This window comes from Condylostylus longicornis, unplaced genomic scaffold, assembly GCF_029603195.1.
Source record: "Condylostylus longicornis isolate FDR11 unplaced genomic scaffold, ASM2960319v2 ptg000010l, whole genome shotgun sequence".
Lineage (NCBI taxonomy): Eukaryota > Metazoa > Arthropoda > Insecta > Diptera > Dolichopodidae > Condylostylus > Condylostylus longicornis.
The window spans coordinates 9202879-9220865 of record NW_026577979.1 but is presented as its reverse complement, the minus strand read 5'-3'; the positions used below and the strand labels follow the sequence as shown (position 1 = coordinate 9220865).

General features: G+C 24.5%; 1 protein-coding gene across 2 annotated transcripts in view; it reads right to left on the bottom strand.

Moving 5' to 3' along the window:
• Positions 1-13506, bottom strand: part of LOC129618803 (teneurin-a) — a 364957-nt gene extending 351451 nt beyond the window's left edge. For both annotated transcript variants that reach the window (XM_055533811.1, XM_055533812.1), the window contains exon 1: positions 13289-13506. In XM_055533811.1, the coding sequence (XP_055389786.1) occupies positions 13289-13428 (140 nt within the window). In that variant the 5' untranslated portion in view covers positions 13429-13506. The remainder of the gene's footprint in view (positions 1-13288) is intronic.
• Positions 13507-17987: the final 4481 nt, after the last annotated feature.

Genomic DNA, 17987 nt, shown 5'->3' with positions numbered 1-17987 from the left:
AATCGGAAGAAGAAAGTTAAAAATTTAACAATGATGATTGAAATATTGGGAATGAAATTGAAATGCTTTGAACCGTAAAATAAATGTGTCATATCAAATAAATATTATATCTAAATATTATCTATGTAGAGATAATATGTAATTGAATTACTTATATGTACGAATATGAAATATTTAAATAAGATCTTCCAGTAAGAATATTCATAATTTCAAACTTTAAAAATTGAATCAGAAGCACGAGTCTAATTATAAAAGAAGCATGTTTAAGATTTTTAGCAGGAATATTGAAAACCTTTCCATATGATTCATTGCTTCCAAAGAACTATATAAGATTATTTTTCAAAATACTAGATAATAAATTGAATACTGGATATTTTTCAAAATACTGGATAATAAATTGAATAAATCTAAATCTGTCTTTTAGGGAAACAACCTTAAACTTAAGAAAAGGAAGTAGGGAAGCATTATAACATTGTAGTAATGGAATAGTACCAACCAACTATTTACTGTAGTAATGCAACAGCTATAGTTGCCTAAAAACTTCATTAATTAATGGAAAGGAATGCAAAGGACAAGCTGCTCACCCGGCAGTTACTGGCAGAATTTAATTTAAAATCAAACCATAACATAATTACTATTCATACTGAGTACATTCATATAGAGTTTTAGACTGGAGTAAGTTTTTGAACACATGTGAAGCACTGAGAATCAAAATTAAAACATTATATAACACTATCATATTCGCCTAAACGAAACCGTTCAGAAAATAAAAATAACTTTAGAAATTATCTTTAGAAATAGCTGATATAACAGTACGGAATTTCAATTGAAGAAAATTTATAGCATAAATTATAGGAAATATTGAATACCTCATTTTATTACAAAAAAAACGAAAATAATATTGTGCTCTTGATTTACAGGAAGTCTTCATATCCTACATGCAATTTTTTTCCTTTTACTATATTTTCTTATTCGAATTTTTAAATTCACGTACAACTATTTGGCGAACTAGAAACAGACTAGAATATTGATAATTTACTGTTTTTTCAATTTTCTTCTTCATCTTCAAAATATTTTCAAAATGAAAAACAAAAAAGGAAAAGAGGAAAAAATTATAATTTTCTTGTGATTTTAAATTTCCGCAACATATTTTATTCATGTACATAATAATAAAGATGAAAAAAGAAAGGGATGATCTTTTAAAAATTACAAAAGGATCAATATACAAGGAATTTAAAAATTATTATAAAATCTATACTACGTTTTTTTTTCTTTCTTTTTCCATAAGCATTCGAAAGAGAAAATAAAAAAATTTTAAAATTCAATTGAGAAATATGTCAATTTCCTTGTTCAAAAACTATTTCTACTTCTTCTATAATATTATCGACACTACATTTTTCAATATTTTTATTACAACACTCTAATATAAATTTTGTCTGTATGACATTTTGTATATTATAAGAATTTATGTGTGTATATGTATATGAAATTCCGTTCGTATAATAGGAAATTTAATTTTAACATCATTTTCTTTAAAAAAAGAAAAATTTCGTATATTGTGGAAGTTTTTCTTCGACCTATTTAAAAATAATATTGAAATTTCTAATAACCTTAACATACAAAATAAATGTATGAAAAATAAATTATTAAAAATTTTTTAATTTGTTGAGTATTGTTTTTTAATTTAATGAGATTTTAATTGAAAAATTATAGAAATTATAGCCAATTTTTGAGGCTTAAATCTGCCCCAGTACGCGATAATTCTACAAGTTTTCAACTGTATGTATTTTAATAGTAAATATATTCATTTAGAACTGGTTCTTAGAGGAAATTTTCAGAAATTGTTAGAATTATTACTGGTATATAAGTTAAATAGCAGTTCAAAATATGTTTCATGCTCAAATTTTGAGTTTACCAGTAAGTTACTAGTAATTTAAATTTAAATGTAGGGTACAAACTCATAATGCTATCAACGATATTATTGCAAATCATACGCTTAAGTTCATGGAATTTCTGTCCTCCAGTCCATAAAGAACCCAATTATATGGACTGAAATCCCATTTATATGGATGTTCCCGTAAATCAAGAACACAATTTTAATATACTTGACAAGTGTAATAAGTGTAATTAAGTATTAATGATTGCAATATTTCAAAATTTTTATAACAAAAATTAACTAGAACTTTATTTTCTATTTTTTTGTTTTATACATTATCTAAAATTTAAGTACAACGTCTTTAATTTTCATTAAATTAATATTGCTTAATTTAATTATACTATTATCCTTACAACTTTAAAATAGGTAAACTCCAGAACTTTTTGTAATACAGACCCTCTTATTCTATATTCAATTTTGCCCTACATTTAAACCCCTATATTAAACTTTTAATGCAACACAATTTTATGTCACTATACAAAAGTTATCGTTAACACTTTAAATTCACCTACATTTATACATTCATTTTTCTATACATAAGCATTTGTATGCATAAATTCTTATTCAATCTTTTAAAATTAGTATTTTTTAAAAATACAAAGTGAATTGAACGATTTGCTTCTTAATGCAACTACATATATAATAAAGGTGAACGAATAACTCACTAATTAGAAAATTAAATAAAACAGAAGAAAAAAAAGAAAAAGACGGAGACAGAAATGGGAAAAACCATTGGAAAAAATGATTTAAATGAAAAATGTGAAAATAAATTTCTTGTCCCTTCCCACCCCCTTTCCACAACGCTTCTAAAAGAAAAGATTTTATCCCTTTTATATTTCAAATAAACTCCTTCACTTAAATCTTTTCTTATTGCAAGTTTAAATATATCTGTATATAAATGTATTTGTAAACGCTGTAGCTATTTATAAATTATTTTTTTATTTAAAAAAAAAGTTCTATGCGAAAGTTTTAATTTGTTACAATTGTATTACAAAAACGCAAACAAGGGTTTCGAAAATTCGGGGTTTATTCATAATAAAAGTAAAATTATTTAATAAATTATTTATATTCGCAATTTTAAAATAGATTCGCCGTAATTTTTTATGTATAACAGTTATATTCTATGGTTATGATATTATAATCACCCATATTTTGTAAGATGCATGTTTAGCGATGCGGTAATTGCGATTTTATTCAATAATACTGCGATTTCACTATAATAACTTAAAGATTTTATTCCGTAAAATTAAAATGAATTGCTGCAAAAACAAAGTTTAATCGCAAAATTAATTGATTTTTGTCAATTTAACAAGACCTGAAAGGAATTTCTACTATAACATTTACTCTTTATTAATTTCATTTCATTACTAATCATTTTAAAATTTTCGGAACTTATTCATAACAAAATATAAAACTATGTACATATAATATACCGTATGCATAATATAATTTAAATAAAAAAATTTTTCTTGAAGCAAAAATACAGAAAAAGAAAAACAACCTTATTATTATTAAAGTTCACAGCGAAAGTTTTTAATTTGATTGCAAATTATATTTTAAGAAGAAATCATTTTTTTTTTCTGTTCTCCTCTCTTGCATCCTTAAAATGAAATTGAAAACAAAAATATGAAAACAGGAAGAAAATGAGAAAAAAATGAAATTTTTTTTTATCATCCTTTCAAATTTAGTTTGGTATGTATGTGTGCATTTTATTACCTATAGGTACCCTGAAACAGATATGTAGATAAAAATAATATCAAAAACAGCAACTTAAATATAAAAATAATGCAAAAAGTATGTAGGTAAAAGAACACACAACTTGCATATTTCTCTTTTTGTTTTTCTTTTTTCAATAAGAGAGAATCAAGAAGAAAAGAGCATTGAAAAAGTTAAAATATACATAATAACATTAATATAACAAAAAAAAAAAAAAAAAAAAAAGAAAAAAAAAACAAAAAAAGAGAATATTTTTGCAGATTGTTGAGCAGCACTTACTCGAATCAAGTTCAGTTGACTAATCACAAAATGTATGTAAGTATATGTGTGTTATACAAAAATGGAGATGGAAATGAGCAACTAACATATAGTAAAATGTTATATCTATATTTTAGTACCACACTTTTCTATACCTTATATGTTCAAGAATACAAATGAATGTATATCGTAAATTATTATGCTATTTAAGCTTACTAATGCAGAAGTTGAAATTGCATAGGTACATACCTATATAATAATATAACTGTTATACACTTTGAACATACAATTTTGCAGACTATGAAATTTTAAATGAAAATAAAACCAACGAAGGATTTTCTTCTCTATTTTTTTTTTTTCGTTTTTATTTTTTTTTTTGCAAAAAAAAAATTATTTAGGTCAGGAGTTATGGGCATTTGAAAAGGAATATTTTTCTTTTTTTTTTTGCATTCTTTGTTTTTTTTTTTAAAAGAAAATAGCTATCACTTATTTTATTTATTGTAACAAAATATGTACGTATGCATGCTAATGATGTATATTGTATATATGATTAGTTGTGCATAGTTAATAAATAGCAATATACTACCCTATATATGTATGTATATAGGTTCCTAATGTAGCTATATAATGTTTACGTAAATTATAGCCTTTTTGAATTTTATACTTATTATTTATGTACATGAAATGTTGGTAAATTGGAAAAAGTTTAATTAAAATCATCATCAGAGAAAAGAAAATTAAAAAGATTTTGAAGGCAAAAATGGTTATTACACACAAAGCACGCTGTGCTCCTTTTTTTTTCATTTTTCCTTTATTATTTTGTTCTTGTTATTATTGCAATATTAAACCATCTGTGAATAGAATTGATATATAAAATTATACCCTATACAAATATAATGTTATATATAAGGTAATAAAGAATGTTATATACAAAATTTAAGTGTGTTAATTAAATATGCATGTTAAAGTATTAAAATATTTTTGAGATTTTGTATTTTTCTTTTTGAAATAAAATTTCGTATATATATGAATAGACAAGATGCAACTTTTTAAAAGTTATTTACTATATATAAACTCTTTATTCTTTTATTTAATTGAAATGAAAGTTAATCCCTTTTGAATTAATTTTTAATAATTCTAATTTCAAAATAGTAAGTAAATGTTTTAAGAATTGCTGAATGTACTATTCTATTTTATTTTCTAATAATTACGTGTTATAGTATACAAAAGCCCGCGTGTAATTATAACATTGAATTTAATTATACACAAACAAAACAAAAAATTATAGAAAAGTAAAATTTTTAAGGATAATTGGACAGGACTTGAATATTGAGTAAATTTGGGTTGAATAATTATTAGGTGGTGTCTAAAGGAATTCAATAAAACTTGCGTGTTTTAATTAAGAGATTACCCACTCATTTTTCAAAAAAAAATAGAATAATTCCCAATTTATTATTATTTTTAATTTAATTTCGTTTTAAGGAACAAGAAGATGGTGCAAATTTTCATAAAGCAGAAATTTTATCGTTAATTTTAAAAAATTTGGCTAGTTTATAATGCTCATTCAAAAATAAATTCATTCCTAGTTTTGTTAAAATATTTTTTTTCCTATATACAAAATTGAAATTTGATGGCAACACAATCAAATTATTTGTCATTTTACATAACATCTTCAAGTTATTTTCTACGACAAAATCCTTGTTCGTAAACAACAAAAATTTGAAGTTATGTTGAACGGACACATTCAAATAATTATCGTAATTTCCTTAAAAATTATACTCACATTTAGTTAATTGATCCTAACAAATAAGATTATATTACTTTTAGTTACGAAAATCATTTCTACTCAATTTTAAACATCTGTTTTGCAATACAATGTGTATATAGATTATAACCATCTGCTATACACTTCTCTTCAAAGATGAATAACAATTTGGTTAAAATTATAATTCGTTTAAATCCAGAGGTATATAATTTTAACTCTTGAAGTTAAGATAAAGTAATTTTGCTTTGCTGTTCTTTAAATATGGGTTACACCATTATTATTTATGCATTTTCATTGCAACCCTTCTTATATTTTATAATAATTTTAATTTTAAAAGTATAACCTTAAAAAATATCCTTTTATTAACATTCTTTACAGCTAAGTATTTATATAAATGTATGTATAATTGCATAATTGAGAGCTGAGAGAGAGAGATTATATTATTTGATAAATTTAATTAAAATTTTTTAGAAGTGATTTTTCTGTCTTTTACATCGCAAAAATTAAATGAAATCAGAAATATTAATTATAGTTAAGTTTTCTTTAATTTGACTGTATAATTTTTTTTTTGCAATATGTTGCACATTTTGATTAAATTTCCATGTTAGAAAACTATACTTTGACCTATTTTTAAATTGAAACATTTTAAAATTTTTAATTCAAAAATTACTCTCTTTCTTGCTTTCTTTCTCATCTCTTCTTTACATTTTTCATTTCCATTCCTTATACATTTTACAAATTAATATTAAAGATAAGATGAGAAAGAAATTATTTTAATGGAATTACGGTGTTAGTGCGAATAAAAAAATTATGAAGAAATTAAGAGAAATTGTTTTAGTGATATTTAAAAGAGAGTAACCGTGAGTCACTTTCAAAACTATGAAATGATTTTGCCCGTTCTTTAAATTTTAATATTATTTGAAATTTAAGTGTGTTTTTTGAAATAGTTTCGTATTACTATACGCCTTTTATTAATAAAGCAAGTCAAAATATTAAATTTTTTATGAAAATAAATTAATTAGTGGAAATAATTTCAATAAATTATTTCTCCAATTAAATCTTATTCGTCTTATTTTACAATTGAATTGTTCAATCTATAAGCATGGAAAATTTTATTTTAGAACGAGTTCAAAGGATTGCCAGGCATCTCTTTTAATATTTTATTTACTCATATGTTTTATTCTAAATTTAAAATAGGTATTAATTTTTAAGCAGTAAATATTATAAGTGTTGTGAGTATATTTCTAGACCTAGGAGTTTAATTGGCTTCTAAAATAAAGTAAGTGATAGTAAAATATAGTATTATAAAAAGGTATACAAGTTTGCATATAGAGAACCATCATGTTTAATTCTTATGTATCCTAAATTAATGCATATTTAACTATGTATACATCCATCAACCGTCAATCTTAAATATAAGACCCACTCAATATCTTTAATTCAACTCAATGCTTCCTTAAATATTGTTCTCTGCATAATAATAATTAAAAGAATAAAAGCTAAATTGTTAACGTTTTAATGTTCTTAGTTAAATAACGTACTTTACCTACACGTTTATAGTGGGTTGCATCAATAACATAATAAAATAAGTGACAATAGTGTTCATCTTTGTTTTTTTAGACTATCATTCATTTTGATTAAAATGAATTTACGTTTTGATGATTTTGAAGAGCAACCAATTTTAACTTTTTGTTTATGATGATTAAGAAATTAAAGAAAAACATAATAAAAAACAAAACAATCACAATAAAACCAAGTAGAACAAAATAGAAAAAGAACATTTTAATGGTATACCGTAGCGTTTTGTTTTATAACTTTAGAGAAAAGAAAACAGTTTTTGATTACATGCAGTAAATGTGCGCTTTTTTTTTTTGAAAATTATAGGGTGGACATCCTACACAATATCACACCTTTTTGTATAATAAAATTAACTGCAACTGATCATTATTATGCTTTAAAATGAAAATTTAAAGAGTAAAAAATTAAATTGATGTGAGAAATAATACGAAAGCACGATAGATAAGTAAGTGAGTAAAAAACTTTTAAACAGTAACTTTCAAAATTTTTTGGAATGATGAATGGAAAACACTCTATTGGAAAACCTATACTGTAATTTAAGTACTATATTTGGGTACTCTATATTCTACAGAACCAGCTCGAAAACAGTGAATCACTGAATAATAATTAAGACAAATTTCTTTTTTCCGGCATAATTTCCATTGAAAATTTATATTTACTGCAATTATAAATAAATTTTTTTAATAGGGTTAAGGTAAGCCATTCGGAATTTAAAAAATGCTTAATATACATTATCTTTTTCAAGATCAATTCGTCCTCAAGAAAATTTCATGTGATTCATATTTTGTTTCTTCAGTATACAGTATTAAAATATTTATAATAGTGGTCTTTACATATCTGATAGAAATCAAAGTGAAAATAGTGTAAGAATTATTGTTTAAAATCTCATAAAATCATAATATAACACTCTCTAACATTAATTTATATTGGTGCTAAAAGCAACTTTATAAAAGTTTAAATTTCTCTTACGAATATTAATATTATTTTATTGTGATACTAAGAATATATTTTCCATAAACTCATAATAGAAATTTAATTTAAGAGAGTCGCAGTAATAATCATTAATTTTATTGCTCTATGAATAGAAAACTAAAATAAATTTAATGCATTTCGATTATTTAAGATTAATTCACAAACACACTGATTTCTTTAACTCGAATTTAAAATGTTATACCAATTATATTAAATAAACATGATAAACAAATCTTCTGATTAAATGGCGCTAGATTGTGATTGTTTTGTGGTTCACAAGGTTTCTCACGTTTTATTTATTTTTCTCATTTTCGAAAAATTTCAAGAATGATTAGCAAAAAAATTTTTAATCAGATTCTTAAAATATTATCAACAATTATTATTATAATTCTTTCATTGCTTATGAATTACACACAAATTTATATATACATATATACATACATATGTATTGTATAGATAAATATCTGATGAAGTTCGTTTGTATTTGGTAACAGTGAATTATAAGCATTATAATTATTTTCATGTTACTTGTAACTAAGACTGTGTAGGTGGTTTTATTTTGTCAAAAAATAAATAAAAAATAGAAAAACAAAATTGTGTTTTTGTTCTCTTAAATGTTACAAGACAATATAATGTCTTTTGTAAATAGCATCCAAAACGAGAAAAGCATTACAACACTGTGAAGGTGTTAAAATAAATTAACTAAAATAATAAGAGAAAAAAAAACCAATTTTATAAGATCATAGTAATTTAATCTTAAGCGTGAAGGTCAATCCTTATATTGACAACAATAGACAAAATTTGATATGAAAATTTTTTAAAAAGAGTATGAGATTTGCGTTTTTTGAAAGTGTAGAAAAGAATTTCTCTCAATAACGTAATTTAAAGTAATGTCAAATGCTGTCATTGCTCATTGAAAGAAATTGAGTATGGGAAGTCTATTTTGTAAAAAATATACAAGATTTTCATACCGAGTAGTCGATTTCGAATAAACCAACAGACAGACGACAGGCAGAGGAAACAAAGGTTGATAAATTCTTTTAAATTTTCATATAATTAAAATTTTTATTTGTAACAAATGAAAGTCCACCAATTTTGGATAGCTAATAGAAACATTTCGCAAAGTCCCATTCCACTGTTAATGGAAAAATAACAGTTGCCCGCTTAAGCTTTAGTTTTCGGTTCATCTTATTTGAATTAAAATATTTTGAGTTTAGTTGTCGTTCCTTGCTTAGTCGAAGACTAAGATAAACTAAATTTTATAATATGTACTCGTATGTCTTTTAAGCTTATTTTTAACACATTATTTTTACCTTCGTAAAGGTATCGATCCTTCAAATTTTTTACTAAATACATACATAATTCTATTCAACATCAACTCAATCTCTAAAGCGCTCGATTAGCCCTATTCTAAATAAATTCTTATGCGGTATGCATTATATGTAATACACAGCTTTGCGTTTAAAGAGAACTTGTTAAAAATTATTAGGTGTGAGTTATTAAATTGAGTTGAATGCTTTACTTACACAATGGTGCGTTACATAATTCGCCTTCTTCTTTAAATTACTTTCTCCTTTCATTAATATTTTTTATTTTTATTTTGTTTTACATGTTTTTTTTTTATAGTTTTATAACTATTTATGTACCTATATAGTTTAATAAAAATGTTATAAATCATGATATAGTATAAAGAAAATTGTTACGTTATTGAGTTAATTGGATATTTGGGTGTGTATTTTCCATTTACTTGTTTTTTTTAACATAAATAATTATTAGACATCATAATTTTTCCAAGTTTTTTTTATTATTAATTATGCATAAAAGAACGTTTGTTTGAAAATAAAATGAGCGTATGGAACGTATAAGGTGTCTTTAATAAGTATTTTAACACTATGCCAATGTTCATTGTAATAGGTTTGAAACTGTAAGGGTTAAAATTTCGAAAATTAATTGGGTTTTAGATTTTTTAGGAAAAGTAATTTTTTGTCATTACTTTTTGAATTTTCATCAAAGTCATTTCTGAATTAAGCAATCGATTGGGGTTTTCTCATGCATTATTTAATAGTATAAGGAATAAAGTGAATCATACCAGACACAGTTGACAAGTATGTTGGCATACAAAAGTTTCTGTTCCAGTTTAGTAAAAATCAACGATATTCTGACATTGTGGCTGTATAAGAAGATCACGAAATCTGTTTAAAAATTATATAGAAGTAAAAGAGCAGGCTGTACCTATTTTTCTAGGAAAACACGTAAATATATTATAATATTATTTATATACATATATATGTGTATAATATAGGGTTTATGACATTTTTCTTTTTAATACCCAATAACTTCAATTAATCAAATAATTGCGATGATAAATAAAAAAATTCTTTTCACTACCCATCTATGCATTAAAATGTTTATGTACATAATATTTATATATATTATATGTGTATATATCTATTTACTTACATTGTACGTATAATTGGATTGTGATGTGTTTGGATTTAAATAAACTCAACATTATTTTTAATGTATGTTCAGATATCCCATGTGTGCAATGCACGTGCATAAAGAGAAGGGACGTTGATTTTACTTATTAAAATATTGTTTATGTATAATTGTAATAAGTTTGTTAGCTCGTATGTGTATTCTGATTATAACGATTATTAGTTTTAATTTTTTTATTGAAATCATACCTATTCCACTCTTTTACTACAATTTTTTATGCTTGGTAAACAAAATGAAAATGTCTGTAAATACTTATATAAGAGTATATATGTTTGTATACACGCATTAAATAGAAACTGACGCGACACTTTTTTTAATTGAATATGTTCAATAATTAGAACGTAAAAAGTAATTATCTTTGATTGATTTTATTATAATAATTACTATGATTGATTTTTTTTCATGATAATTCAATTATAAATTTTTAATATTATGTGTAATAAAAAAGTTGAAATAATTTTTATACCCGGGAAAATTTTATTAATAAATTTAAGGTGTTTTTTTTCCATACTGTTAATCAATTTAATTAAAATTCGTATTAAGGACATTATTTACTATTTTCAATCTAATATCAAAAAATTTAACAAAATAAATTATTTCTCAATCTTATAGAAACTGTGAATATTTCAGGATTCTACAACTTACATACATATATACCATTTAATAGAAAAAATTAAAAAAAAAAACGGATTTTAGATATTGATTAATTTTAGTGGCCATTTTGTAATTTTAATGTTTTAGTAAATTAATATAATAACAATAATAACAATAATTTTCAGACTACAATCTGAGTCAGAAAGATGAAGTGAAATACGTTCAGTCTCAAATGCTCAGTTGGGTTGGCATGTTGTAAGAATTCACGAAAACAGAGCCCAAAATCAAATATTCCTCAACAGACCGCTTGTAGCTAAAGGAAGAGGTAAACCGAGATTAAGATGGGAAGACAACGTCCAGGGTATAACACTGAAAATGCAAGTAACTAATTGGAAACAACGTGTCCAGAATCGAAAACAATGGAGGTCAATTGTGCAGAAAGCTAAAACCCAACCCGAGTTTTAAAGCTACAAGAAGAAGAAGAAGATATTTTAAGACTTTAACGAGTCATACTTTCTAATGGAAGGTAAGAATTTTCCTCTAGAAAAATAGATTTCTCGAAAAGAACAATTGATGTACAAATTTTCAGTTTTCTATCTCAAGATGGAAAAAGTGAAATCAATAAGAAATTGTTTTCCTCTTTGGTTAGAAAAGCGCTGAAAAGAATTATAAAAACGTGAGGTATCTCAAATTTTGGTTTAGGTTTGAAAATTTTGTGAATACTGGACTTTTTTTAAAAGTTTTTTTAAATTTTTAAACTTAATTTATTTTTTTTTCGCTCGAAAATTCGAACTTAGGTAGTTATTATCACTATGCGGCTTATTACGAGCATTAAATTTAACGTCGAAGACATTGACTACTTTGTCAAATTATAAAAAAAAAAAGATTAGCAGAGTGCTTTAAAATTAAGGGCAAAAAATCACCGGAACAATTTGATTTTAATTTTAATTCCCTTATTCTATTTTATATTCTATTTCATATAACATAAGTACCTACTTACATAAATTAAAAATATTGAAAAATATTCTAATTCAATTTCAAAAATTCTGAAGTACATATGAGAGATTAGATGGTATAAGACGTTCATTATTATAAAATTCGAGAAATTTGAATTAATACCAAGCTCATACCTTTACTATATCAAAATTATATTATTATGTCAATAACTCCCATTAATATTTAATAAAATTTACCAAGAAATGTCGTAATTGCTCTTGTACCGTATAGACGTCTAAAATAACACACGAAATTTACGCATACACCAATTTCTAATAAAAATCTTTATATTTAATATGCAAAGACAACCTTTATTAAAAATTTCTTCTTAAGTGTTTATCCCTCAATCTAAATAGTCTATCTTCTCTATATATACATACCCTCAAAAATACTGTCGATTTTAAATTAATTTTATTAAAAAGTATGTTTCTATTTATTGAGTGTTTCTTTCTTCTTCTTTTTTTTTTTTTTTTAATTTATTTTGAGTCCGACATATGCCCATTAATTTTTCATTTTTATTTTCCTTGTACAATGTAATTCAATGTCATTGTTATTATATCAATACATTATCAAAGCAACGAAAAGGTAATGTCTCGAAAACAGTCTACATATGCATAGCAGTACGTATAGATACATAATAACAACAAAATATAAATGGTTATGTTAACTTTGTGTACAGAAAGTTGTGTACCTTATTCCAAGGAATAAGAAAACTTAATTTTATTAAAAAAAAAAATTTTCTTGTCTTCTTGTTTTTTTGTTTTTTGTTTGATTGTCATGACTAAGCAACAAATAACTTGTAAACAAAATTAGTTTTTCTCTCTTTTCCTTTTTCTTCTTTGTATTATTTAATTTTAAATAAAATAAATAAATGTACACATAACACATACTTAGGCTCACTTGTATACACAACGTATGTATTCCGTATACAATTGTTTATATAAAATAAATTATATTATTCTCTTTTAACTTACCTGGAGGGTGAATAAGGTGAATAATGTGGTGTGTGAGCTGAATGTGATGTTCTAAGTGGAAAACCAGGCATTACTAATGGTGATGAACCACTCAATTGTTGACAATGTTGGCCACCAACTGTGTTATTTCCTGTTGACATACTTTGTGTTATTTGTTGTTGGCCTCCACCACCAACACCAACTCCAACACCTCCAACACCAGGTTGTAATGGTCCGCCCAGTCTATAAAAAAAAAATATTTTTGAGTTAAATACAATAATTGAAGGAATTGAAGGCACTTAATAAAAAAATAAATAAATGAAAATTAATGATAAAATATGAAAAATGAAAATCATAGTTGAATGTTTTGGGGTTAAGTCGAGTTTTAACTATTTTTTTTTTTATTTATATTATCACAATATTTCCGATTTGTATTTCTATTTTTCAATAAATATTTAGAATACTCAAATTACAGTGAAAGTAATAGCATTAAGTTACCTATGTCCATTTCTATGAGCATTGTGAAATTCCCTTACTTGACTTACTTGAAATTTAGGAAATTATTTGATGATAAGAAAAATTGCTTATAAATTAAACATTTGCTAAACCGCATTTTTAGTATAAAATCGTAATTAATGGCAATAAAACCAAATTCCGACAATATAGATTTTAAAAATAGTGGACTCAATCAACAAATCTTAATGTTTGTATGTAGATATATATTACTTATAGATTTATTTCAGACACATTCGTCTAGATTTGGAAATAAAAGCGAAAAACAGAAAAATCACCATAATTGGATAATTCTAATTTAAATTAAAAAATTATGATGATGCTTATGAGTGGAAATTCACAGTCTATTTTAACTCGCAATAACCGAATTTTTTTTATAAGTACTTGTATACCTATAAAATTTAAAAAAAAATGTGCTTATTAGTTTCACTCTGTCCGTTGGTCCGTCCGTTTTTACCTATCTCCCCCCCTCTAGAAGTTATACCCCCCCAAAACTCTAAAAATGCCATTTTTTAACTATTTAGTGCAGTGAAACCATACGCATTTTTGAATTTTGCAAACGCAGAAAGGCAGTGGCTTGCTTCCCCTAACGCGGTATACCAATGTTAAACTTTAGAAAAACAAAATGGGCGTTCAAATTTACCGTTATCTAAAGTCCGCTCAGCCGGTAGAAGGTTGAAATGTTAGGGGCTTTTAGACACTAATAAATGCTTCATTTTGTTAAAAGAACATTTTTTTCCATGTCCACCCCCTCTCAAGTTATCGCCTCTTGAAATTTGTAAAATTTGAATTTTTGACACCTTATATTTCCGAAACCGCAAGATTTTTAAAATTTCTATAAGCGCAAAAAGCTAACGGTAAATTTCATGACATTAAAAAATATAATTATTTTTCTTAACTCACACAATTAACCTTTAAAATCGAGCATTATGTTAACCCCTTTTTATATTAATTTTTGCTTTATTTCAAAGACTGCATATATGCGTCATCCTAAATATATGCAATCCTAGATATAGTTTCGTTTATGAATGAAAATAATTTTAATAGTGTGGTAGATATGCATAGACTGTATATAAAAGCAGTATTTTCACTTGTTGAAAGGAAAAGTGCTACAATACAAACCATTGGTTTTCAACATTATTTCTTATTTTTTTTTATAAAATTGTTACTAATTTTAATTTTCAAAAGGTAAAAAAAGTCATTTTCTATAAGAAAATTTCAAAAGTGTAAAGAAATTTCAAAATTTTTGTCCCTTAATATATTTGTAGAGAAATCCTCGAGAACGGGAAACCAGAAACAAGTACATATTTGGTTTGATGGAAATTTATTAAGAAGCAAAACAAACTTGTCTGGGAATTTCTTGAACTATTATTAAAAATATTTAGAACGGTTCTTGCAAGCGTCTGTACGATTAAACAATAATTTTTATAGCTAACAATAATTAATTGCGCACAATGTAATTGCTGCTAATCAAAAATTTGTAAAGCAAGAACATATAAATTTCATACAAATTCCAGCAACTACTAAGAAAATCGAATTCCGAATCCTTAAATTTTATTTGCTTGTATTAAAAACTGCAAAATATTTAATTCGAATTTTTAATAAAACATACTATTCGATTTTCTATTTTATCAAATCTTTAAAATTTTCAATATTTTATTTAAAAAATTTCAAAAATGTCAATTGAAAGGAAAAATGTGCCTCCTAAAAAACTATAAATTTAATAGAACACTTGTTTATAAAAATTAGGAGAAAATAGAGAGAAGGAAATGTTCCAACTTCTCCATTTATTTTATCATTATTGTTTTATTTAAAAGTCTAATTGAAATAACAACAATCGTGCAAGGCCGGAAGCTAAATTGATTCAGAGACCTCACGACCTTTCCATTTTTTTTCTTCTTTTTTCATATAAAATACAACATTCATTTAAATAGTTTGTAGGATACATCGATTTTATTATAGATTTCCAATTTTTTCTTTATTCGATCCTTTTCCAATATATTCTTTTTTCAATTCGCATTTTTTAGTTAAATTAAAGTTAAATGAATATTATGAAGAATATAGAATAAATATAAAAGATTTATCTAGTTAAAGTTTATTGTAGTAGCCAACAGTGGTGCAAAGATTAATAAAATACGGTCGCACAACAAAATGCAAAAAATCATTTTTTAATATTACGAGTATGTCGCTAAGAGTTCTGTTTCTAATTTTATGCTTAGTTTCGCTATATGATGTACCATTCTACGTATAATATATTTTTTTATCTATATTCCGTTTATCTACCAAATTATTTTTCATTAAATTAGGAGAAATATTCAGGGTAAATTTTTTAGTGAAAATGTTAGATTCAATTTTAGAGTTAATGTATTTTACAATAAAGATCTATTAATTTAATAATATAGATTACACAGGATGTCCATCGCCGTATCTATCATATATGCAAAGTAAGTATATGCAAAATGTGCAATGAACGCCGGATAACAGGGGCACAATTATTATGCGCAATGTGTAATCTTTATTGCATACTGTTCATGGCTTCTAAAGCGTAAGGTTGCACTTTTTGGAAACCGCTTAGGTCGCCGAACAACTCAGAACCAGGGCCGATCGATATCTATCAACATTCGAAAGATGCATAACATGATTGGGCTTAAATGAAAAAGCAAAGAAATAAAAGAGGTTAAATCTCTTGGATTTCTTTTGAATTTTTTTACAGTATATGACATAAAATTAGACAAGTTCCGCAAAAGAACGATAAAAATTTTGATGAGAAACTAATAAACTTTAGAAATTAGTTTCTCAGCAGTGGATTTAAAATTTTCAATTTTATTATTAAAATTTTCGTAATGTGATCTGGAAGATTTTGAATTTAATATATAATGATTTTTGCTATAAAATCACGTAAATTACTTAGAACTTTTTTGGGAATTGGTATTTTACCGTTGATAGTCATTTAAATAAAAACTCATTATTAATATAGAAATTAATAAGCTACTATAGGAAAGCAATATTGTTATACTAGAATTTATTTTTTTCTGAAATTACTCTTAAAAACAGTTCCCTATGTAAAATAATCAATGTATTTGGTAAGCGGCCCGCAACTAAAATATATTTAGCTGTATATTTTAATTTTTTAATTTTCTACTTGTATTTTTTCTTTATGTAGCTATATATATCTAAATTAATTTTAAAAATTCACCTCCTAGAGTAACATAATATTGTTACAAATAAAAAATAGAAAAAGGTCAAAATTTTAGAAAAAAAATGTAAAAATAAAAAAATTATGTACAGCCAATGAACTGAACAGGGCAAATAAAAAAAAGGACCTTCAAGACATCTTTCAAAAAAAAAAATATATTTTCATTTTTAATTCTGTTTATATTTTTTTTTTTACTATATTTGTCCTGCTGATTTCTGCATGTTAGTTTGCAATTTTATTTACATTACTATAATTTATTTTTTTTTTCTGTAACTCACTTGGTTTTTTTCTTTTGTAATAATATGAACTTTATTTAGACTTACATAAAGAGTTCAAAATATAAATTTGTTGATAAAACCAGAGCAGTTTATATTCAATTTTTTTTTGTGAGTTTTTTTACATTCTCAATTTATTTTTTTTTTATTTAAAGATTCATTGCTGTTTAAATTAAAATACTGCAGGCAATATTTTTATTTTAATTTTCTTCCTTAAATAAATATTTTTTTTTAAAAACTGAAAAATTTTTCTATATACATATAAAGTAATTTTTCAATATTTGCGTTAAACTTGAAATTTACAAATAAAAAATAATAAAATGGGTTCCGAAAATCGTCTACAGTCACGATTGCTCTATGTTCTTTGTGAAACAAAACAGAATGATTATATAAAATCAAAATAGCTTTGAGCTACTGTAAAAACAAAAATTTTTATCATAACAATTTCTCTGATACTTAAATTTACTTTAAGTTTGTAAAGACAAATTGATGCGGTTTAATTCATAACATTAAAACTAGAATTTTACATATGCATTACTATCAAAAGTACTATTATTTTGCAATTGAATTATTAATTTTCAAAAATTTTGCTACACCCTGTTAAATTCAGTTTTATTTATTCATATGTATAATAGAGTGGGCAAGAATAATTGCTACAATGAAAACTTAAAACTTGAACTTTTTAACTTGGTAATTTTCTATGACAACATAGATTCTATGGTTCACTTAAGAAATT